Below are 26,719 nucleotides of genomic sequence, written 5' to 3'. Positions count from 1 at the left end.
GCCTGTCTATGATGCTGGATGTTGTGGAGGGTACTCACGATTCTGAACAATACTTCCTTATGCCAAGAAGTCAGAAAGCCTTGATTCATTGGGAGGTCTCAAGAGCTGATCTTCTGGGGCTTATTGAGGGCAAGAGACAAAGGTTGCATTTGCAGGTTTGCTCTTCCTGCTTCTCCAGGTAACCACCTCCACTGCTTGTCATGAGAAGTGAACTGTTACAGAGCGGGGTTCATATAATGTGAAAAAGTTCTCCTGTCCTTCTTATATGCTGTATATCTCTGAGGGATGTCAATCATGGGCCAGGACAGCATGGTACATCTTCTTGAAGAGTCAATGTTATTCAAATATCTGGAAAGCAACTCCAAGTTTTTCTATGATCACAAACACAGATGTATTATGGAAGAGAATGTAAATGCCTTGTGAATGTTTCAGATAAGTCTTGAGACGTAAGAAAAGTTTATGATTGTAGCAGGCTGTCTAAGCCATGCCACAGAGCCCTTGAAGAATACGCATTCACTCTCCTTACTTGCTAGGGGTTATATTAGTTGGCTAGAGCTGCCATAACAGATTGCTACAGACGAGGTGGTTTAAACAACAGAAATGTATTTCCTCACAGTTCTGTAGGCTGGAAGTCCAAGATCAATAGGGTTGGTTTCTTCTGAGGGATTCCTTTCTCTGCTTGTAGATGGTCATCTTCTCTCTATGTCTTCAAATGATTTTTCCTATGTGTGTACCTGTCCTAATATCCTCTTCTTATAAAGATGCCAGTCACATTGGATCAGAGCCCACCGATATGACCTCATTTTACCTTGATTACTTCTTTAAAAGTCCTATCTCCAAGTTCAACCATATTATGAGGTACTGGGTGATAGGACTTCAAAAATGAATTTTGGAGGACAGAATTCACTCCGTAACAGGGATACTTAGGTGGAATAATTGAGAAGAAATGATAACCACTTTGAGCTGATCTTGAGATTCTGAATTTTCCGTAGATATCACAAGATCAGTAAGTTTTCCTGGGATTCTTCAGGCCAGATGTGTTTGTTTCTTTTCTGTTACCTCCAGACCCCGAGGGAGACCTCAGCTGTAGATGGAGGGAGGTCCTGCTAGCAGTAACCATAATAAGAGAGACTGCCATGGTAATTAACAAGCTGTTGCAGTGGGAACCCAGATAGAATCTGCCACGTGTTCTGAAGGTAGGATCTTTCTAAGCACCAGGAACCAAAGTTATAGATCTGCCCAATGGGTTGGTCACAAAGAACTTCTTTTTAAAACCTGAGGACAAACTCTGCTATTAATGACTTTCAATTATTACAAGCAGCTGGAGAAGCCATCAAAAGGCTTCTAGCACAAAAGCTGCAAGTGCCTTGCCTTGGCTGACTGACACTAAAGTAGCCTCTTTTACAATACCTGGAGCCATTACAGGTAAAAGCATTTAAAGAATTTTCTTGAAATGAAAATGAAACATGAGAGTTTAGAAAAACTGTGATAATAGCCAAAGCTTAGTCAAGAAGGTGATTTTATCCAAGTGTTGCTATAACTTATTTTTCCTAAATATCCTAAAACAGAGAGAGTAACCATAAACTAGTTTAATGTTTAAGTCTTTATTTTATAAGGCTATAGCCTACGGAAAAACTAGAACCCAAAAAGCATCTGTATCCATGTTACAATGATAAGTTATACATATTCAATAGGAAAACACGAATAGAAATTTAGACACCCCATTATGTTGATATGTTCCTATCAACAAAGATATTTATGGACATTCAAGACATGATCTAGTTTTGAAGCTTAAGAAAGCAATAGGTAAAAACTTCAATTAATTTTCACATTAGTTATAGATGGATCTTACCTAATGGTCAGTTTCACAGGTTCAGGTGTCCCATTGACATTGATCAGAAATTCTTCTTCGAAGTGCCCCAGGATGGAAGAACTGAAGGAGATCTGGACAGCCTGGACTCCGCTTGGTTCGATGATGCCTTCCTTGGGACTGAAAACAAAGCAGGCCCCCAAAGCTGAAGTTGGAGGGATCACATTGAAGAGGGCATCAATGCTGCCTTTGTTGGATAGTATTGCCTGTATGAATAAAAAGGAAAGAATGAAAAGGTAGACAATGGACCTCTGATTTATTTTCATATATTCATGTGGATGTATTGTTTAACACCAGCACAGAGACACTTGCAGGAATTAGAACCAAAGGAAAACTCCAGGGGAGAAATGAACAGTCTTTCATCTTGAATGTTTGAAGATAGGAATACAAAGCCAGGAAGTAATTTTGTGTTTTTAGTTTCCTCTTTAAAATGGAGTTAGTCGTGTATTACACTCATGCTATAATGACTAATCATAATAGCATCAACTGAAGAAGAGCTTTAAAATACCTTTTTTAGATACTCTCTGTAAAGTAACCGAGGGAAGGTAGGCATCTCTTTTATATGCATGAGAAAGTTGAGATTAAGTGGAATACTGAAAAATAAAAAGTCAGTCAGAATAGAGGAGCAACAACTACCCAAGCCTATGTGTGTTTCTAACGGAGCTTGAAGAATGTAAATGAGCATCATTGTGGATTCCAGATTGGATGGATTCTCTTTGTTGCACTATTAGATTTCATCCTATTGGGATATTTTCATCTCAAACTCTATTGGATAGATAATTGCTTGGGATGATTATGCAAGTGATTGTTTTACTATAGAAAAGTTTTATTCCTGTATACTAGTGTTCTGGAACTATGTCATCGCCCCCATTTGATTGCACACCAGGTGTGTGTATATAAAAAGACTGTGCCTGGCATTCAGAGTCCTCCACAGTTGGCTCACTCTACCATTCTCGCTCCCACCTCCCACAGTTCCTGTCCGTGAACCTGCACTATAGCCACAGTTCTTTCCTGCGCTCCCAAGACACAACCTCTATTCCTTGACAATGCTTACACCTGAACGGGTGAACAGCATGTTCTGTGTATGTAGGAACTGCCCTTGATCTACACTCAAGGCACTGGAGGAAAAAGAGCATGGGAGACCATGAAGAAACATTCAGAAATGTATGTGGGCTTCTAGGAATCTAGAAGCTAAGGGGGAAGAATTTCCAGAAGGGGTTGAATGTGGACAGAGGTTGAGGAGGATAAGCTCTGAGAAAATATCACAGATTTAAAATTTTTAATTAGAAGTCATTCCTACCCTTGAAGAAGAGCGTAACTCCAATGGACTCTGATTGCACAATCCAGAGTACAAATGTTTAGGGAATAAGTAGGGGCAGAGGAAATGGTGGTTGACTATTCTAGATTCCTGTTTTGAGAAAATGAGTAGTAAAAGTGAGAAGAGGGGTGGCAAAGCTTTGGGAAGGTATGGTAGAGGAGACCTAGCAGGTTTATATTCAATGAGATCATGCATCCTCAGCGGCTGACCTAGATGTTTGTTGCTGTAATAAGAGAAGGGGGCTAGGTAACCAAGGGAAAGGGGTCGAAGTGGATTTGGGATCGACTAGCTCAGGTTGCCTCCTGAGAAGCAGCAAAGAAAGAATCAAGAGCATACGCAGGATAGTCAGGGGCCCTTGCAGAGGAAGACAACCACTTCTGCCAAGAGAAGATGGATGATGCACCAAAAAAGATACAAAACTAATTGCTGCTTGATATTTTATTCATCTTTTTACGTTTATTTCCCATCTCCCTTGCTCTGTTTTAAGTTCCCTGGTCGTAGGATTCATGCTTCACCATTCATTTCTTTAAAGAGACCATGTAGAAAAGTGATTATGACCCAGGACTCAGAAGCCAAATGCCTGGGTTGAAATCCTAGGTTTGCCATTGACTTAATAGCTGTGTGACCTTGGAAAACCTGCTTAGCTTCTCTGTGCCCCAGTTTCCCCATCTGTAAAATGTAAGTACTACTACTCAGACTGCCGTGAAGATGAAATTTATTAATTTATGTAACTCTCAGAATAGTGCCTGGCAAAGAGTGCTTATAAATGGCAGCGATTGCTATTGCTATCCCCAGTGCCAAGCAGAATGGGCTTAAAATTTACCTCCGCTTAAGAAGTAACCGACATGCACTAGCGGTAACTGGATGGCAACTCAAAGGCGTTAGCAGTTAGTGGTTGAAGGACCCTCGTTCTTCTCTCGGAGGAGATGCATGGATCGCCTTTTAATATTTTTGGTTAACAGCAATGTTTGACCCAGATTTTCTATAAGGTGCCAGCTCCTCCAATTTGAGGATATGTGTGTCATTCTTCTGCCCCAACAAAGCAGCACCTAGTTATGTACCCAGAATCCAGCAGTCATCTGGAACACGATTCCGAGACATTTCGATTACTGGTAATGCCCTGACCCTTGCAGTCCCACTCCTTGGAGAGGAGGAAATTTATGATGCAACTTCACCTCTCATTTGTTTTCCTTCTAATTACACTGGGGAATAGTGTAGACTCTTGGGGTTATGGTTTAATCTTTATGTATCTGCTAAGCTCAGCAATGACTAAGGGCAAGAGTTATTCAAATTTGTCTCAAGTAGGTAAGGTAATAAATTGAGAGATGCAATGAGGCATCAGCATTAAACATGCAGAGAGTGCAAAATACTCCCGTGAGAAGCACCTTACCATGTCCTTCTCTGCCACTGCACAGCTTTCAAATTGTCCAGTGTGATGCGGCACCTCATTTAACACTTATTTAGCTGGCTGTGGTTTGCTTTACTACTCAAATCCGGGAGGGTGGGAAGTAGTGGCCTAGAGTGGACTTCTGCTAAATTTGTAAGGAATTGTTATTACACTCAGAGAAACCCTATCCATTTTGCATCAGAACTAAAGGTCCTTTTCTGATGTGGCATCTGTAAGTCTATAAGATGTCTATAAAATATAAAGGAGCAGTCTATAAGATTTAAGGAAATTCACACTGGATGAATTATGGACAGAATATCAATTGAATAAGAACTAGTGTATCTTTTATTTTCTCCCTAAGTGACTCATTTTTCAAACTGCAATATAGTAGCTGTGCCACTTTCCATTTTATGACAGTCATGTGACTGATTTCTTCATTTAAATTGTGTTTCTATATATTTTCCATCTCATCATGACATTAACATTCACATCATCCCTTTTAGGCCTTAGTTGCCTAAGTAGTGAATCTGGGGACAAATGACACTGTAGGAAGCTATCAACAGCAACCGGGCACGTACCTCCCACACCAGGTTAGGCTGGGCTGAGTGGTGAGTCGGCTCTAGGCTGGATTTGCCCACAGTGAGAGCTCAAGGGGTTGAAAGGCCGGCAAATGGCCTTCTCTTCACAAACATTTACAAGCTGTGTGACCTTGCCAAGTTACTACCAAACATGGCGGAGTCAGGTTTGCTGTTCACTGAACCCATTTCCTCTTCTTCCTGTGCTTACAGCTAAACTACATTTCTCAGCTACCCTTGCAGTTACAGACAGCTAATGGGATGTGAACGAAAGAGATGCATGCCATCTACAGTACCATCTCCTATAAAAAATCTTTCTTATACGTCAGTCATATCTCAATAAAAAAATAAATAAAAAATCTGTCATGTGCGCCCCTCCATGCTCCTTCTGCTCTGCCAGTGTGACACGTGTGAGCCTGCAATCTTGCAGGTCACATGTTAGGGATGTCAGAGCCATGAGACGGAAGGAGCCATGAGACAGAAGGAGCCTATTCTCTGCTGGAGGAGAGCCATCTGCTGATTAGCAACCTCTTTTGGGACTTTATTTAAGCAACAAAATAGACTTCTATTAAGTTTGAGATAGTATATACTTTCGTATTTGTTTGTTACAGTATTTAATGTTACCTTATCCAGTAAAACTTCTCTAAGCCTCAGCTTCCTCAGATATAAAATGGGCATAGTCCTTGTATCTACTCTGTAGGGTTTTCATGAGCACTAAACAAACTAATGCATGTCAAAGAACTAGTACCATGCTCAACACACACGCAGGGTCATGCTGTTGATGGTATTAACCACTATATGCTTCCTGATTCCCATCTGTAAAATAGGTACAGTAAAACCTACCGTTTTGTAAGGGTTAGAAACTACACACACACATACAGACATGCACACACAACGAAACATGGAACTTGACACCTATTTGTCACTCATTAAATAACTGCTTTTATTATTACCGGTATAGAAATACCAACCTTTACAATCTAGGGATCTTTCTAAAATAAAGTTTTAATGGTAACAGTTTGAGATAGTATAAAAAAGTGCCCTAGATACAAATTTAGTGATGAGGTGACACGGAAGCAACTTTGATCCTGAAGAACCCATGAAGACATCTTGAAAAAGGATCATTTTCCATTTCATTGGAAAGACAAAGCAGGGAGGTCTCTTCCAGAAACCATGATGATTGGTTGTTAAATCACGGATTGGAGACCAGTGCATTCAGAGAAAATTCTGATGTGTGAAAACAGCTATCCTCACTAGGACATTCTGGAAAGGTTCTCTATCCTCTGATCTGTAGGATTTCTGTTGTCGAGAACAAGCATTAAACAGATGGGGAGCTGTATTTATCCACAAAATGATGAGGAGAAAAACAATTAAGTTATGGCTTTGATGCTTTTGAGTTTTCAATAAAGTTAGACGGGGCTGAAGAGGATGGAAAAAGTTGCTCCCCTCAACAAGGCTGGGAGAAAGGAGGAAGCGTCAGATCATTTTGGGGTCTGAGAAAGTATGCGTAATGGCAAATGGATGTGATTACACAGATTTCCTATCAATGAAAACACAAACAAAATAAAACAAACAAAAAAAGGCCAAGTACTGTTTGAGTCCCAAAGAACAATTCTAGTGCTTACCTCATAACAATGCACAGATCCGACGAAAACTTTCCCAATATCCAGCAATTCAAAGTTGAACTGAATCTTCGGCCCCATTCCTTCCCCTTTGATTCGGAGGGGCAGACGAATCTCTCGGCCTATGAAAACAATGCAGACTGTGTTACCCTAAATAATGCTTCATTACCCCCAGTTACCCACAACTTGTTACCAGTGTAAGCAATCAAGATTACAGCACCAACTCCCTGCCCTGAACTGAGGGAACTACAATTTAACTGACGCTGAAGATGTAGCTTATCTTTAAGAAACACGCATACCGTGAGTTTCTTACCTTTAGAGAACAGCTTATATTGCAATTTAAGCTGACATTTTAGCAGAAAAAACAATTAAAATTTTTAACCCAATATTAGCTGTATCCTTAAGTTTCTTCTAGAGGAAGAGTGACCACTGACTGATTGACGCTTCTCATCAAGTGAGAGTCACCACGGGCTCCAAAGGATGGTGTTTGCACAGACCTTCCCTGGGATTTAGGACGAGCCAGGGTATTAAGGGATCAAGTCGAGGAGTCTTACCTGACCCTTACTTTGCAGTTTCTTTCATGCAGAGGTAATGGAATCTACTAAACGGTCTCCCTTATTATGCATCCACAATGGACCCCAGGGCAATACAGAGCACAAACCTTTAAAGTACTGCCTGGTTTTGTTTCCTTTTTAAAAATGGATACTTCTTCATTTGATAATACATGATCATTATAAAAATGTTAAGTTCTCTCATAATTCCACCAACCAAAGACAACCATTGTTAGCATTTTGGTGCCGATCTTTCCATACTTAATCATACTTAAATACTGTTAATGTAAATGAGAGCATATCCTATACATTATTTTTTGTAACCTGCTTTTTTCACTTAACAATACTTCTGGAACGTTTTCACACATTATCACCTAAAGATTGAGGTAAGTATTTTTAACCAGTCCTTCTTGTTGGATATTTAAATGGTTTCCAACTTTTCACTACAACAAATTATAATGCAATTAATATCCTTGACCACATTTATGAGCAATTTTCCTGTATTTCCTTTAAGCACTTTGAGGATATCATGCTACCATTTCTTGCCTTCTGCCGTTGCTGTTGAGAACACAGCTTATTGTCTTTTCCTCGTTTGAGGTACTATGTCTTTGCCTCTGACTGTTTTAAGATTTTCTTTTCATCTTTGGTTTTGAGCAGTTTTACTATAATATTCCCAGGGGTGGTTTGCACTGATCTTTCTTGGGTTTTGTAGCACTTCTTGAATCCGTAGATAAATGCCTTTCATCAGTTGTTGGAAAATTTTTTAGTCATTATCTCTTTAAATATTGCTTATGACCCATTTTCTCACTTCTTTCCTTCTAAATATATATATATATATAATATTATATACATATCACATATATACATATATGAAAATATATATTATATACATATATGGACTTTTTGCCACATTCCACTTGACTCTTGTGTTCCTTCTGTAATTCTCCTCTACATGCTTTAGTGTGAATACTTTCTTTTGATTCATCTAATTTCCAGTTTACAAAATCTCTCTCTGGCTGTACCTAATAGACTATTAAATTCATCTACTGAGTTCTTAATTTGTCATTATAACTTTTAAGTTCTAGACTTTCCATTAGATTTTTTCATAGTTTCCAGGCCTCTGATTAATCTTGTCTTTAGTAAGAATATTAAAAAATCCGTGTCTGATAATTCTATTCTCTGGCTCCCTCTGGATTTGTTTCTATTGTTTATCTCAGTGTTCAATCAGATTGTGTTATCTTCTCATATACTCAGTTATTTTTGATTGAGTGCTGATCAGTGTGTATAAAAAAATTGTAGAGATAATTTGAAGCCCTAAGAAGATGTTTTCCTCCAGCTTCTGGCTGGTGACTAGCGGGCATTAACAATCCTAGATAACCTAATCTAACCATTTGCAGTGAGGCTTCTGGGAGAGAATTAAGCCCTGCAGGAAATCATTTGAGTGACTATTTTCTCAACCCTCCCAAGAAAGCTATGTAGCAAGTACTATCGTAAATATAAGCTAATTCCTCATATACAGTAGATGCCTTAGAACATTAGGAATTAATTGTCTCTTGAAACCCCAGTGGAGAAGAACTGTCTTAATCAAATCAATAATTGAGAAATGATCCAAAGCTGAGCTTCAGTCCTTGTGAGGGCTGGTCCATTTCCAGGCCCCACTTCACTTAAGCCTAGGGGATTCCTAGGGCCTGTTCCCCTCGGGCATCCCATGAACGCCTATGTTTTCTTCTCCAACTCTATGTAACTTTCTAGTCTCTCTGCAGTATCTACCAAAAAGTCAGTGTCACTAAGGATAAAGAGGCTGCCAAAGTGATTGTCTTGGTTTCTTTCTTCTCCTGGCTCTTGGCCCATAATTCTTCACTGTCCTGGTAGCTCTCTTTTGCCTCCAAAAGAGGTTTGAAAAAATATTTTGCCTTGCTCTTCTAGTTGTTCTTAGAGAGAGACAGTTGATCCAGACTACCCAGCCCACCATTATAGGAAACAGAATTGCTGGCACAAAGGGATGAACATCTGACGTTTTGACAGCTATGGGCACTATTACTCCAGAACGGAAGTACCAATTTACACATAGACATCAACAGTATTTAATGGTTCCTGTCTCTCCACATCCTCCCTGACAGTGGGGATATCACCACTTTTAAAAATCTTTGAGAGTTTGATAGGTTTTCCTTAAATATGCACTACTTAAATTACAAGTTATTAAGGGAAAATGATATACTTGCTCTGTGTGTAACATTTTGAACATTCAAAATACTTTTGATGCTCCGTTAGATGTAATGTTCAGTATTACAACAAATATATTTTGGACAACCAAGTGATATTTCTAATTTATTGTCATCATTATAATGCTTTGAGACATTTTATGTTCCATTACCTTCTGTTGCTATTTAACTTCTGTATCTTTAATGCTTTCTCTCCATGACTGTCCTTTTAAAGACAAGAACACTTGTCTCTGTTTCCCCTCTGGTGCTTGGCAACACAGTGGTCATTAGGAAAGTATTATTTTGAGTATAAGAAATAAGAACAATCCTAGCAATATTTGGGACAGGCAATTTACTCAAAGGGTTCCTCCAATCCATCTGACCCCTAGAAGAGAGGTTCCTCCAAAGGTCAGTTGTTAGTGTTGACAATACTCTAGAACATAAGTAAAACTTTTAGAGAACCCAACCTCGTCACCCTAATCCATTATGTTAGAGTTCTAATCTATTGGCAATGATTTGTACTCCTTGGTCAGGAGAAAAGCATTTTGACAGAGATCCAACTTTCAGAATGGCAAATAATGAGAAGTGCAAATATATTGTGGAATAAACTGCAAGACTATTTATAATTGTCAGGCTTAAAGCTTTCTCCATCTGTTACCTTGACTGCCTTCTTTAATAATAATAATAAAAAAAGATGTGTTGTAATAAAGCAGCGAGCCAATGTTTCTTTGGGAATTATTAATTACTTCAAAGGAGTTTGTCTTATTTGTAACTAGCCATTGCCCTTACCCAGGATAGAATGGGAGTACAAATAAGACCCAGCCTTGCATTAGGCTAAATTTTAGGGTTACATTACAAATGCTATTTTTCCACAAGAATTTTGAAGCAGAGATTTTTTTTTTTGTCTTGGCAAAAGACAGTAAGAGGCACAAGCCTGAAGGAAATAGTAAGCTCTAAGGACAGATTTGTTACTAGAAGAACAAAATTTTTCAATGTTTTTTTAAAATAGGGCAGTTTCTCATCTACAATTGCAGTGTCCTGGTTTCACATATAAGAAGCAGAGAGATGCACTATAGAACCCCTATAACAGCCCTGAAATCTCTCAATGCAGTGGATTACATTGCACTAAATACCAGAAAATGTGACCATGGGCTTTCAAACACCTGCCGTCTAAGATATCTGAGATATCGTAGATGTCCAGTATCGAGCTCCATTCCTTTACAGTAAGACAAGAAAAAGGGGGGAAAAAGGATAAATGGGAAGAACAAACTGCCATCATTCTCATATTTTGGATCTGTCTACCTGGAAAATCCTAAAGAACATATAAATATTTTTTTAAATTAATAAGATAGAGTAAGATTGATGGTTACCAAATCAATACACAAAAGTTAACTGCATTTCTATACACAACAGTCAGAAAAATTTTCAAGACGTTATTTATAATAACAACAAAAATATAAAGTACCTAGAAATAAATCTAATAAAATATACTTAAGGCCTTCAAGGAGCAAATTGTAAAACTTTATTGAAAGATAGTACCAAGGATCTACACAAATGGAGAACTCGGTTATGTTCTTGAAAAGGAAGACTTGAGGTTGCAAAGTTGTCAATTTTTCTCCAACTGATCTATATCTACAATTTCAGTGCTTTAATAAACAAAATGCCAGCAGGTAGAATTTGGTGGAATTTGATGAGTTGATTATAAAATTTAAATGTAAAATCAAAGGGCCAATAATAACCAAGACATTCCTAAAGAAGAATAAATTGGGGGGACTTGCCCTTTCACAAACTAAAATCTATTGTAAAGCATTGTAATTAAGATAACGTGGTATCAGGGCAGAAAGTGCAAAGTGACTAAGGAAATACAATACAGAACTCAGAATAAATGCACACATATACGTAAATTTGATTCATGACAGAGCAGGCGTTGAATATCAGTAAGGAAAGATAGACTATACATAGTATAAAGAGCTAAAACAACTGGGCATCTACATGGGATCTGTGGTAGGCTGAACATTGGTTTGCTCACATGCTAATTCCTGGAACCTGTAAATATTACCTCATATGGCAAAAGGGTGAATATTACCTTGTATGGCAAAAGATGTGATTTACTTAAGAATTTTGAGATGGGGAGATTACCCTGGATTATCTTGATTGCTGTAGCTTAAAAGTTGTCTTATAATCAGTTAGTAGTAGCCTTCCAATTTTATTCCTCTTTTTGAAGGCTGTTTTGGCTCTTCTAGGGTCTCTGCATTTCCATACGAATTTTAGAATGATCTTGTCAATTTCTACAAAGAAAGCAGCTAGGATTTTGATTTTGATTGCATTGAATCTATAGATAAATTTGGGCGAGAGATGACATCTTAATGATATTGAATTTAACCACCTATTAACAAGGTATAGTTCTCCATTTATTTAGGTCTTTAATTTCTCTCAGTAATGCTTCATAGTTTTCAGTGCACAGGTCTTATACATCCTCTGTCAAATTATCTCTAAGTATTTCTTAATGCTATTGTAAGCGATATGGCTTTTTAAAATTTCAATTTCCCATTGTTCATTGTATAGAAATACAATTGATTTCTCTCTATATAGATCTTGTATCCTGCAACCTTACTAAACACATACTTTTTAGTCCTCATTTAAAATAGATATTCTCCCGGGGCCTGCCCCATGGCCGGGTGGTTAAGTTTGTGCATTCTGCTTTGGCAGCCCTGGGTTCGCTGGTTTGGATCCTGGGCATGGACCTACACACCACTCATCAAGCCATGCTGTGGTGGCATCCCACATAGAAGAACTAGAATGACCTATAACTAGGATACACAACTATGTACTAGGGCTTTAGGGAGCCAAAAAAAGGTGGAAGATTGGTAACAGATGTTAGCTCAGGGCCAATCTAAAGAAAAAAATAAACAGATAAAATAAAATAGATATTCTCTAGGACCATCTCCACAGATATTGATTCAATAAAACATAGATGAAACCCAGGAATCTACATTTTTAATGAGCAGCTAAAGTGATTCTGTGCAGATTCTCTAAGGACATTATCTCTAGAAATAAATGAACATATGAACCTATGAACAGAACTATGCTAACTTCTGACAATATGGCAGAGGAAGCTGACTCAGTCCATCCTTCCACTTCAAATACAAAAAAAAAGCTTATTAAAAATAAGACAAATATATATTTTTAATACTTATCCAAGATCAAAAGAAAGAAAGAAAGTAAAATACTAGATGCTAGAAATAAAAAGGGGATTTGGAGATTTGTAAAGTACATACAGGCCTTATGGTCTAGTGGCTCAATTTTTAAAACTCTCCCCAAAACAGGACATATGGCTTTGTTCCTATCTTGGAATGAGGAATTGAATTTAGATACTTGCATAAATCCAGGACCTTGGATAGGATACCTCTTTCTAAAAACAGAACTAGAAACATTCTACCTGTTGGTCTAGGGAAGCAGTGATGAAGTTTGTCCTCTACCTAGCACTCTGAATAGGGGAAAGAGCTCCTATGAGAAATAAAAGTCCCATGTACAGGTATGGGATCCAGGTTTACATTATATTACAGGTGAAAGAATCAGAAGCTGAGAAAACAAAAGTTGTAGGGTTCTTCACAGAAGAAATAAAAACATTGCTCTGAAGGAATACTTCTGTGATCCCGTGCTCATGCTGTCTTGGCTGCTCTAACAAAAATACCATAGACTGGGTGACTTAAACAACAAACATTTATTTCTCACAGTTCTGGAGCCTGAGAAGTCCAAGATCAAGGTACTGGCAGATTCAGTGTCTGGTGAGAACTCACTTCCTGATTCATAGATGCTGTCTTCTATCTCCTCACATAGAGGAAGGAGTGAGGGAGCTTTCTGGGGTCATTGTCATAAGGGCATTATTCTCATTCATGAGGGCTGGGCCCTCATGACCTAATCACCTGCAAAGGTCCCACCACCAAATACCATCCAACTGACGGTTAGGTTTCAACATACGAATTTTAGGGGGCACAAACATTCAGTCCATAGCACATGCTAAATATGAGCTCACAATACAAACATTTCAAACCATTTGAAGACACAATCCAGTATGAAGAAAATCAGTGGTTAGCATAAACATGCAAATTAGTATCCCAAGAGTTTGAGATAATGGAAAACTCTTAAAGAAACTCTAAACATAGCATTCTTAAAATCTTTAAAGAGGTAAATGGAGAAATAGAAACCATAATGAGGAGAAAAAAATGAAAGGATTAAAACTATATAGAACTTCTAAAACTGAAAAGCCAAGTGGATGAAATTAAAAACTTAACAGATGAATATACCAAAGAGTGGACATAGCCAAAGAAAGAATTAGTCAACTGGAAGAAAGGCCTTAGAAAAATGCCCAGAATGTATCATAGAAAGACAAAGACATCTCAACAACAAGAAAAACAACAACCCAATTCAAAAATGGGCAAAGGTCTGAACAGAGATTTCTCCAAAGAATATATATGGATGGCCAACAGGCATATGAAAAGATGTTCAACATCATTAGCTATAGGGAAATGCAAATCAAAACTATGATGAGATATCACCTCACTCTGGTCAGAATGCCTATAATTAACAAGACAGGAAACAACAAGTGTTGGAGAGGATGTGGAGGGAAGGGAACCCTCATACACTGCTGGTGGGAGTGCAAACTGGTGCAGCCACTATGGAAAGCAGTATGGAGTATCCTCAGGAAATTAAGAATAGATCTACCATATGATCCAGCTATTCCACTGCTGGGTATTTATCCAAAGAACTTGAAAACACAAATGCATAAAGATACATGTACCCCTTTCTTCATTGCAGCATTATTCACAATAGCCAAGACTTGGAAGCAACCTAGGTGCCCATCAAAGGACGAATGGATAAAGAAGATGTGGTATGTATACATAGTGGACTACTACTCAGCCATAAGAAATGATGAAATCCAGCCATTTGTCACAACATGGATGGACCTTGAAGGTATTATGCTAAGTGAAATAAGTCAGAGGGAGAAAGTCAAATACCGTATGATCTCACTTATAAGTAGAAGATAAAAACAACGACAAACAAACACATGGCAATGGAGATTGGATTGGTGGTTACCATAGGGGAAGGGTGGGGGGAGGGCAAAAGGGGTGATTAGACCCACATGTGAGGGGATGGACTATGATTAGTTTTTGGGTGGTGAACATGATGTAGTCTACACAGAATTCGAAATATATTACAATGTACATCTGAAAGCTATATAATGTTATAATCCAATATTACTGCAATAAAACAAACAAATAAAAAAAGAAGACAAAGAAATAAAAAATGTAAAGGAGAAGTTAAAATCCATGGTGATTATATGGGAAAGATATATGTCTAAAAGAGTTTCCAGAAGGAAAAAATTGAGACAATGAGATGAAAACAATATTGAAGAAATAATTGGGGAGAATTTTCCAGAATTGATGAAAGGCTCTTAGATTGAAGAAGCATATCAAGTACCAAGTAAGAAAAATAAAGGTAAGTCCATCACAGTGAAACTGTAGAACATCAAAGCATAAAGTAATTCATAGTATCAATCTGATAGAAAAGACAGATCACCTAAAGAAATGACAATTAGACTTCAGTAGATTCCTCGTGTCAATAATTCATTCCATTGTCCATGCTATGAGGGAGCAAGCAGCCACAGGGAGAGTCCACGGATAGGGGTTCTGGCAAATAGAACCTGGTGAGGTCTCTACCAACAGCCAGGATCAATTGCCAGACACGTAGGTGGATGTAAAATGCTATCAGCCTCCACCTTCAAGCCTCTTCAGCCGTCTCCATGTGGAGCAAAGAGGAACTATCCTTACTGAAGCCTGAGCAAATTGCAGATCAGTGAGCAAAATAAATGATTGCTACTTGTTTAAAGCCACAAAATTTAGGGTGCTTTGTTATGCAGCAAAAGATAAATGGAACAAAGTGGCTAAAACAAGTTAAGGTGTTTATTTTGCTCACATATCAAGGACATTGGGAAATGCGGATTTGGGGCAGGGGCGGGTTTAGAGGATTATGGTGTGGTGCTGCTGTTGCTTCTGCCGTCTGATTGGTAAGGATGAAAGGAAGAATGAATATTGATTTGATAGCTACTTTCTCTTCACCTTCCTGAACCATAAAATTGTATAGCTTTTTAATAAGTTTTACCATATGGTGGGGCTAGTCCTCCTGCATTATTCTTGTTTTTCTGAATTTTCTAGGCAATCCTACTTCATTTCTTTCCTCCATAAGAACTTTGGAATCAACCCAATTGAAAAAAAAAAAACTTATTGATATTGTCACTGGGATCGCATTACATTTACAGGGAGAATTGACCTATTTATGATGTTGATCTTCCTGACATAAAACATGGGCATACCTTTCCATTTTCAAGTTTTCCTAAATCTGGGTATGTATACATAGATATTTGTACTTTCCTTTATGTTTGAAATATTTGCTAATTGAAAGTATCATTTAAAGTAAGCATAATAATTGAGCAAAAAAATAATTTCTTGTTCATAGGACTAAGAAACCGTATGCTATTATGAGGTTGTGGTATGATGAGTATTGAGAAAGAAAACCTACAAATATGTAGAGTATTACTCACTTATTACTCTGAAAACTCAAAAATGTTTTTAACGATTGGCGTGATTTGGCTTTCTCTTTCCTAAATCTCCATTCGTTAGTTCAAATAGGTTAAAAATCAGAAGGTCTAAATTGCGTGAAAAATTCAGATGCTTCTCTTACGATGTGTAGAATGAAAATGGACAATGAGGTTCCATCTTAATTGGGTCTTTAAAGGAAACAGGTAGATCTCAAATCATTTCCACCATGCTGCTTTTCTGAATTTGGCTCTGAAGCACCCATTAACGACGTTAGCTAGCGAAACATTTCACAGTTTAAATCAGAAAGTGTTGTTTCCTTTGAAGTTCCCATATGGTGATCCAAACCAAATATGTGTAGTTTCCCTTTGAGTTGTTTTAAAAAGGTAGTCTTCATGGTTAAATTAGGAATTTACACATTTCATTGGAAAGTGAAGACAGATGAAAGATCAGTTTCAGGACCTAGATGAAACCATCAGCAAGTCTTTATAAATATCTAACGTACAGGTTTAACTACTTCTAAGAAAATCTGAACATTTTAAATGAAGGAAAAAATTCAGTTTCAGGTTGACTGGAAAGATTTAATGATGTTATATTTGCCATATTCAGATCTAAGCGGGTCACTCCCCTGCTTAGAGCCCTTCAGTGACTCCCCACTGCACTCAGGATGAGGTCCAAGGTTCTTAGTCTGGCAGTCAATGTCAGCCCTCCATTAACCGCATCCTATCTATTACTCCAGCCTCCAGCTTCCTTTCCTGCCCCCGCCTCTCCTCTCCCAAGTCTCTCTATCTCTCTCTGTCTCTGTCTCTCTGGCAGCGATACCCTAAGAACTTGCAATTCCTTGCCATTTCATGTTAATGTTATATATTTTTGCATAGTGTTTCTCTGTGTATTTTCACAAAGTGTTTCCCTGTCTGATATGCCCAGCCTCTCCTTTTTTTCTACTTAACTAACAAATACTTTGAGAGTCACTTTCTCTGGGGAACCTTCCTTAAAAACCCAATACTGAGCTGTGTGTCCTGTATCCTCTTCTATTATTCACTCATTCACTCGATAGCATTGTGACATAACTGTTGGCTTATGTGTCAGTTTCCCCCATTCATTCTATGCTTTCCGAGGGCGGAAACTATGTTTTGTACATCTTCGTACTCATGGTGCTTAGAGATAAAAGCTTTCAAAAGAAAAAAAGGTTGCAGTAGGAGATGTGGGTTAAATTGCACGCATCCCAAGAGGCCTTCCTCAAGACCAATGATGCTGGCCTTCTCTGCTCCTTCCTGTCTCTGAACATACACTCACACGATGGAACACTGTACAATGATGAAAATGACGTACAACTAGAGCTACAAGCAACCACATGGATGAGACATACAGATTGCTTCCAATTACATACATTGCAAAAGCAGACAGCACTAAATTGTAATATACAGCCATACATACACAGGAGTAAAAGCTATAAATGAAAGCCAGGAAATAGTGATCATGAAGGACAGAATGGTGATTATCTCAGGGGCAGGTTGGGGTGAGGGGAGTGTGATTGGGAAGGGGCACACAGGGGGCTTCTTGGGGCTGGAAATATTCTATTATCGATCTTGGAGGCAATGTTTGCCTTATAATTATTTGTTATAATGTAGATGTATGTGTATTAGCTCCTTATTGCTCCTATAACAAATTACCACAAACTTAGTGACTTTATGTACAAATTTATTATCTCAAAAGTTAGAGAGGTCAGAAGTCTAAAATAGGTCTCACTGGGCTAAAATCAGATGTTGGCCAGGGTTTCTTTCTGGAAGCTCAGGGGGAAAATCCATTTTCTTGCCTTTTCTAGTTTCTAGATGCTGCCCAAATTCCTTGGTCCTTCCATTTTCAAAGCCAGAAATGGCGACTGAGTCTTTCTCATAGAGCATCACTCTGACACTGAGACTGACACTTCTGTTCCCTCTTTGACATTTAAGATCCGTTGTGATTACACTGAGCTGCTCACATAATCCAGGATAATCCCCCCACCTTAAGGTCAGCTCATTAGTACAGTCCTGCATCACTTAATGACAGGGATATGTTCTGAGAAAAGCCTCGTTAGGTGAGTTTGTTGTTGTGCAAACGCCACAGAGTGTACTTACACCAATTTGGTTGGTACAGCCTACATCTAGGCTGTATGGTACTAATCTTATGGGATCACCAACGTATATGTGGTCTCTTGTTGACCAAACTGTGAGTAAGCGGCACATGACGGTAATCTAAATTCCATCTTCTACCTTAGTTTCCCTTTGTCATGTAATGTAACATAACCACAGTAACATACTCACAGGGTCTGGGATTAGGACATGGACATCTTTGGGAGGCCATTGGTCTGCCTACTGCAGCATGTACTATGTACATTTCTGAATCTATATTCTATTTCTTAGTGACAAAAGGTTAAAAGTTAAATTGTGGTACGTAAACACAAAGGATTCCTATATGACCATGGAAAAGAATGACACTTTTTTTTTATGGACACATTTATTTATTCTATCTGCCTAAGAAGTATTTCTCAGTGACCTAAAACCAGGAGGTTTTGCCAACCCTTTGAAGATAATAATAAGGAATCATCACCAGCCCTTGAAAAGACACATAGAATTGTATGGAATTTACAGGGAAGATAATATGGAATTACTATACAAACAAAGCCCTTCTCTGGCAATCCTATCTTTTAAAACATCACTAACAAAATAAAAAAAGAATGTCATGCAGATGGAAAATTATACTATTCAGTTTACCCAGGATGTGAGTTCTGCGGCAGAATTCAGAATTGCAAACAAAACAATAGATAAATACAACTAGTTATGCAATGTCTGGGAACCTCCTGGAGAGCAGCCAACCCCCGGGAACATGGCCAAGCACGAAGTCCCAGGGGCGCTGCAGATGGGAGGGAGACCCGCACCTGTGGCACGGGGGCCACTGGAGCACCGCCAGCCTGTGTCTGAACACTGATGTGCCAACATTTCCTCCAGACCCATTAAGAACTCTGGGGTAAGTGATGCTGGTCTGAAGTGTGGACATAGACTATGACAATCCAGAAACTCCCAATCCATTTTGCATTCAGTCTGGGCCATGTTGAGAATCCCACATTCATGGGCAAGGGAGAGATCACATCACACTCTGATTAATTCACTCACTCATTCATTCATTTGCTCATTCATTTAATCAACATTTATTGAGTGGCTTTATCTTCCTCGTGCTAAAAGCATAAGACATATAGTATCATTCCAATATATAAATTTTTTAAAAAGGCAAACCATACTATTTTTCTTAGGGATGAATAGCTAGGTGGTAAAATTATTTACAAAAGCAAATTAACTATAATAAAATTCAAGGTGACAGTTACATCCAGGGAAGGGAAGGAAACCTCATCAGCAAGGGACACACACGTGGGGGAGTTGGAGGGCAGCACAATCTTGAGTCAGGCAGCCCATCCTTCTGCACTGTTTTTAGATGGCCTGACCCCTTTATGCACAGAGAAATGTGGCTGCATAGCTATGGACTGCAAACACGCTGGCATAGCAGAACAGTAGGATTTTTGCACTTGAAGAGATTTTAATGATTTTGCAATATTAGTACTCTCTCCCCAAGTTTAAAATAACCACTGCAGCCATATCCTGGGAGACCTACAAATAAAACAGTAGAGTACTAGCTCATAGTACTAGCTACCCTGAGAATTAAGTCCATTTTCTCATTCTTATACAGGTTTCCCCCACTATCCAAAAGTTCATTTACACCACTTCCCTGTTATGAAAGACTTACATTAGTACTTGTTTTTGCTAACTGAAAGAAATCCGAAGATTTTCTCTTTTATGAAAAAAAGCTGAAATAGCGTACAGCGTTTGTTTTACAGTGAGCAGTCATAGAGGCAGCTCGCACCCCACGCAGGGAAAGCAGAGCCGCCAAGCTCCTTCCCCAGGGCTACACTCGGCATCGAGCTGTCACAGCTTTGAACTGTGTCTGTAAACAACTGTGCTTTATCTAGATTTATTTTGGTAGCTTATTTTTTGGGTCTGGGAATGCTCAAAAATTTTTCCCATGTAAATTAATGGTAATTGCTTCTTTATGCCATTTCAGCTAAGGAAAGGTTTCATAGGACACTCTACTTTGGAATAGCGGGGGAAATCTGTATAGGAATGGACAACCACAGACCACAGGCGTTAGAAGGAAACCTGTGAATGCATGATGCCTGCTACCCTGGAATCTTTTGACTAGGAAGTATCAGTATTTCTGTGGGCATCCTTATTTAATAGCTTTGAACAGCATTTAATGTCATTTGTTACTCATGTTGATGATTAAAATCTTGTTCTTTGACAACAGATGATCAATTCTATGGGCTAAACATTGGATTGTTAAGATTTCCAGAAGAATGAGGTGAAAAGAAATGGAGGAAAAAATATTTTTAAAAAATTAAATAAAGTATACAAAGTTGAAGTGACACAAAAGTAATCAGACTCGAATGGCCCATAGAAAGCTGAGAAAGATGAATTAGAAAAACTTACTCTAGGACAACAGCTTCACGACATGTTAGACTCCAAGTACAAAAGGAAAGCTCCAGAAAACATGGAGAGAGACATAATAGGCCACTTACAAAGGAATGAGAGGTGACCTTAGACTTCTGGATTTTTACAGTAAGTTGGCACGATATCTTCAAAGTTCTGAGGAGAAATTAGTTTGAACCTAGAATTCTATAGCCAGCTAAACTATCAAGTGGGTATGGAGGCAGAATAAGACATTTTAGGCATTCAAGGATCAAAGTTTCCCTTCTATATACCCTTTCTGAGAAACTTACTTGAGGAAAGTGTTTAAGTGAAAAGATCTAATGGATCACACATGAAAATTTTTAAAAAAATTCCTGGGTAACAAATGTGCAGGAGGTGACTGATCTGAATTAGAAAAAGAAGCTGGTGTACTCTGAGAAAAATGTCTTTGAGGAGAAGAGCATGAATTCTAACATTAGATAGGAGTGAAAAAATGAGGAATTAGAAACCACAGGGGGAAAAAATCCCCAAAAGCGGTACAAAAGACTCAAGTCAATTGCGAAGTAAGCTAAAACAAGGCAGAACTGTGAGAAACTAATGGGCAGTAAGGAAAGAGAATTTACTTGATATAGACGTAGGGGCATTCTTTGAGTGACTATAGGTCAGAATACTCAACTAGCAGAGGATAAAATGCAACCCAAGAATACAATTTGGCCCTTCAGCATATAAAATTTATGTAGACAAAACAGAACACTTGAATATGGTTATCAACCATAATAATATAAAAGTAGAACGACTCACAGAAGTTGAGAGGGAGAAATAAGGTGGAATGGTGGTGGGCAGGTGAGGGGTCCCAATATCCTTATATGTCAAGAGATATTGCACAGTTGATGGAACAAAAATTTTAATTTTATGTATGTTACTTAAGTCTTTAAATAAAATTCATAAAATAAAATAAATATATTAAAATAACTGGGTTGCCAGGGGCCGAGATAGAGGAAGGATTGCCTGCAAAAGGGCATGAGGGAACTTTATGGGGTGATGGAGAGACTCTATACTTGATTTTGGTGGTGATTACCAGACTATTTATGTTTGTCAAAGTTCGTATGACTGTATGCCAAAAAAGATGAATTTTGCTACATGTAAATTATAACTCAATAAGCCCAAGAAGGGGTAGAGGAAATATAATTGACTAAATACTCATTTTCCATATTGCAGACTCAAAAGTAATGTGTGAAATTGATAAATCAACAAATAGCAATATAAGCATAGAATTAGCAAGGGAAATTACCACCACAAGAAAGAGCTAAAAGTGCTTCTTCTTGGAAGCAGTACTGAAGAAAGAGACTACTATCTAGCTTTGTAATCTTACTATTTACATGTTTTACTTATTTATTGGCATCAGCATTTTAAAAAAAAATTCTGAGGGGCCAGCCCCGTGGCTGAGTGGTTAAGTTCACTCACTCTGCTTCAGCAGCCCAGGGTTCGGATCCTGGGCGCGGACATGGCACCGCTCATTAGGCCATGTTGAGGTGGCATCCCACGTGCCATAACTGGAAGGACCCACAACTGAAATATACAACTATGTACTGGGGGGATTTGGGGAGGGAAAAAAAAGCAGAAAAAAAAATTCTGAAATATTTTTAAAATACAGAAAAGTTTCCAGAGTTGTACAAAGAACTTCTATACATCCTATATCCAATAATCTCCTTTATAGCAAATGATCCAATGCAGGCCCACCTGTTCCACCTAGATGTCATGTCTCTCTGACTAGATTGATCTTCAGTCTGGAATAGTTCATCTTTTCTTGACTTTATGAAGTTGATATTTTTGAAGATTATAGGCTGGTCATTTTGTTTTGTTCTTCAGTTTGGGTTAGTCGGATGTTTCCTCATTATCAGACCCAAGTTAGGTATTTTGGCTCTAATATCATTGAAGAGATGCTGTGTTCTCACTGCATCCCAGTGGTTAGTCCAAAAGGTGGATTTGCTCTATTACTGATGGTATTAACTAACATAACATCTACTAGGTTTCTTCAGTGTAAAGTTAATTTTCTTTTCTTTATAATTAATAAGTATTTTGAGGGAGGACATTTTGAAACTATGTAAAATCCTGTTCCACACCCCACTTTCACCCATTGGTTTTGAGATCCATTGACACTTTTTACCAGAATTGATTATTACTGTGATTGCCAAATAGTAAATTTTGTTGAGTGGATTCATAGATTCCTATTTATTCAATGGATTATTATTTATTAGCATCATTATCTATTTTGACTCTCATCTGGTTCCAAGTTCAGTCAGTGAGAGTCTCTTTGCTGGCTTCTGTGTCATTTTGACATATCATCATTCTTCGAGCATTTCCTTACTGTCTAGAACAAGAGAGTGTTCCAGACTCATCTTGTTCTTTCTCTGCCTCAGTCCTGGAATCAGTCAATTCTCCAAGGTTCCTTTTAATGGAGGGTGAGAGTTATAAACCAAGCTTTGCGTGCTATGTATGCTCATTGCTAGTAGGGTCTCAAACTTCCAGGATATCTCAATGGACATAGCTAAGAAATATGCATATGTATGTACATATACACATACACACATTTACATTTATATTTATTTCTATCTCTATGCATATCAACAACTGTGAGTTCATACTGATAAGTCCAATTCCATTCCATTACCAAAGGGCTCCCTTTGCCTCCCGTCTTTCCACATTTGTATCTCCCTCTTCCAAGAATGAAAAATACAGGCTCCTGTTATCCTCAATATGTTTACTTTTTTGCTTAATTCCTCTACACATATCTAATATGAAACCATCGGGTTGCCATCCTACTTGTATACCCTCCTTATATCTCTGGCCATTGCCAGGCTGCCTTCCCATCCCACTTGGTACGCATTATTTTGATAAAACCTTAAAAATGAAAAAATTAAGTATCCAAATACTATACAAAGAACAAAAAATAACATTGTGAGAATTTGTCTCAAGTAATATTCTTACTGCTCTAAAAATCATGCCCCACCACCACACTACAATTGTAATGTCCCTCAGGGTTTGATCTATTCTAGAAAGAAGTGAGAAGTGCATAACTTGACTCCAATATTCCCTTGCTGATATGGTGCACTGCTGATAGCCCGAACGCACACACACACGCACACACACACACTCAGGTGCCCCACTCTATGCTCTGGGCATGTGGTAACCTGAGTTTACTGCACATAGGAAGTCTTTACCTGAAATGTCACAGTAAACAGTCTGTTGGTAGAGTTGGGCTTGCAGAGGGTTAAAGTACACAGTGATCTCAGCTGATGAGTTGGGCCACACATCACCTTCCTGAAAAACATGAAAGAATAATTTAAAACCAACAGGATAAACAGACGGCACTGATTTTAAAGGTTGTTTTTATGCTATAACTTCAGGAAATTTGAAGGAAATATTTTTACAGCAAATAAAAGAAAGCGCTATTTTACCCAACAGGTAGTAAACTTACATTATTCGTTAAGAGGTGGTGCAAATTGGAAACAAGCTTCAAAGACAATTTCAGTGGGTTCATAAATATATAATTAGTTACTAAGGGAAACTAGGATTTTAGGGCATTTTTAAAATTTGCATATAAAATGAACATTCATTATACGCCACTGTGTGTCCAGCACTGGGCTTCAGAGATGAAGAAAGGTGTGGTCCAAGGCTGTTTGGAGCTCACATCTCGGTGGGATGATAAACATGTATACAAATGCTTTATAATATATGTGATAAGTGCTATGCCTATATAAATAGGGTCCAGACAGGCCACAGAGAAAGAAGTACTCAACTTCCTTGAAGGAGGAACCACATTCCTAACTTCTGGGGTGACAACATAGGAAATAGTCTTATTCTGTGAAAACATATCAATGGCCCAAGGTAGAACAATGGCCAGACCAAATCTTGGTTCTGATCCAGTGTGATATTTCTCACTTGAATTCAACCATTCAAAAGTCTAATAAGGAAACCAAGTTCTGAAATTGTAACGCAACATGCCACATATCAGAATCCCCTTCAGGTATTCTTTGAAAAATATTTTTGTACTAACCACATAACCTGCGGCCTCTTCATTTACTTCTCAGGGCTCTAAGAGGAGACGCTAACAGCACCTGCTTCAAAGGGTTTCCTAAGGTCCGACGAGAACACACAGGTCAAATGCTTTGCCCCTGGCTCAGTACATAGTAAGAGCTCAGTAGATAACTGTTTACTATGGTGATATTATTTTTATGTCACTTGGAAAGACTAAGATGAAAGCATTGGAAAAATTAGGGGGAAAAATTTGTGTTTTTCCTATGGTTTTTGTAAATAGGGCCAAGTAGGGCATAAGTGATAAACACATCCAAAAATCCATAAAGGGTCCCACCAGCTAAATAGAAAACTAAGGAAAGACAACTTGATAAACAGGCTCCAGTTTTAGATAGTCCCCAACGCATATTTTATTTCCAGTGGGGCTAGAAATGAACATAGTGCTGGGAAAAAAAGGGGCTCAGATAACAAAATGGTTTAAAATGCAGACATCAAACAAGAGGGGGAAAAGAGAAAACTAGATCCAATTGGGGTTTATTGATGCAGGCGACAGTCTGATCAGTGTGCTTCTCAGGCAGCGTGCCCTGACTTCAGAATGATGAAGGGCTCGGAGCCTCCGAGAAGTAGCAGTCATGGCTGTGACTGGCATGTGGGTCCTGGGAGCGCTCACATCCCAGCTGAGCACACTAGAATGAAGGCTCCATGAGGGTGGGCATTGTTTTATCCCCAGCGCCTAAACCAGAGGCGGCCTACAGTCAGTGCTCCACATATTTATTGAATCAGTCGTATCCACTCAGTTGTCTGGTTAGATGCCTGTTCGTCTTTATAGCCTGTTTCTGCCATTTTCTCCTCAACTGGAGCCACAAAAGCCATATCATTTTAGAGCTAAAAGGGCCCTTTGAGATCACGTAGGGAATAGGGAAGTCCTAATCACTTTCACTTATTTAGGCATTTCACTGTGGTGCTTTTCCAAACCTTGAAACAAGTACCTGTTTCCTTCTGATACATGGCAAATACCTGGCCCCTTTTCATTTGTGGGGTTGTAGTGAAATGGAATGTTAGGAGCACTCATGGCTAGAATGGGCCTACAGGCCAGGCAGAAGGGGTGGCTCATCCACTCACTGGTGTATCAGCGGGTAGCCCATCTCAGAACAGCTGAAGCCCTGAGCTTCTTCCTAACCCATGAGACATTTGTATCTCCCTGGTGGGTTTAGACTCTGGTGTAGAATGGACACAGCTGACCTGTTCCTATTCAAACTGACTGACCAAAGCAGCCATCTTGGATCCTGAGAAAACCCATGCTAGAAAGATCTCACCAGAATGGTAGGAAGTGGCCTGCAAAAGGATACACTGAAAATCAGATGAGTTCAGTACAAGTGGGCAAATTCAGGGATCTTTTGGTTTGGGGTGGGCCAGACTCCTTCCCAAAGCATTATCCGAGCAAGAGAATCCAAGGTCCATAGGCACACAAGAAAGCAACACACTTAAGTTCTCTCCCAGAAGCGCTCTTGGACACCCATCATCAAAGAAGTCTGATTATCAGAACTGGTGAGTTGGAAATGGTGGGATGGACACGCTCCAGAGAGGCAACCAGAATCTCACCAGAGGAGAGCGTGTTGATGTCCAGATGTGACCATGAGAGGATCATGTACCACAGAGGCTCCCTGAAGGCTGAGAAGCCCCTCTGCTTGGAGAGGGAACACCAGTGCAAGGGGATCTGAGTCACAGGGTTCAGACTGAGTGAACGGGACTGTGGGCTCAGTGCTTCCTTATCCTGGGCTGTAGTTGTTTTACTGTGCCTGTGACATCGGCTGGTAACTTGCAGCTTTTACTGAGCCCTGGGAGATAATTCAAGGACAAATCCTATTCTAAAGTCCTCTCCTGGGCCGGTAGCAGGTGACGTGCATTAAGAGGGCTGTGCGTGTCTGTGAAAACTGAAGTGTGGTCATTCGGTTTCCTCTCGCAGAGGGACGCTTTCAATATCAGGTCATTTGAAGGAGTTGGGAACATGTACAAGGACACTTTTATTTTTCAGTAGAGATTAAAAGTCAAAGAACGTCTATTTCTT

At 38.9% G+C, this 26,719-nt stretch overlaps 1 protein-coding gene across 6 annotated transcripts in view; it reads right to left on the bottom strand.

Annotated features, from left to right (window-relative positions):
• The window catches only part of HYDIN (HYDIN axonemal central pair apparatus protein), a 335,558-nt gene that overhangs the window by 213,742 nt on the left and 95,097 nt on the right, over positions 1-26,719 (bottom strand). For all 6 annotated transcript variants that reach the window (XR_011537986.1, XM_070612302.1, XM_070612303.1 and 3 more), the window contains exons 10-12: positions 23,838-23,937; positions 6,776-6,894; positions 1,853-2,076 (exon numbers count right to left, since the gene is read on the bottom strand). Coding sequence is in view for 5 of the 6 variants with exons in the window: in XM_070612302.1 (XP_070468403.1) it covers positions 1,853-2,076; positions 6,776-6,894; positions 23,838-23,937 (443 nt within the window). In the remaining variant the exon portion in view is untranslated. The remainder of the gene's footprint in view (positions 1-1,852; positions 2,077-6,775; positions 6,895-23,837; positions 23,938-26,719) is intronic.

This window comes from Equus przewalskii, chromosome 3 (assembly GCF_037783145.1).
Source record: "Equus przewalskii isolate Varuska chromosome 3, EquPr2, whole genome shotgun sequence".
Taxonomy (NCBI): domain Eukaryota; kingdom Metazoa; phylum Chordata; class Mammalia; order Perissodactyla; family Equidae; genus Equus; species Equus przewalskii.
This window is presented reverse-complemented; position numbering and strand designations above follow the sequence as displayed.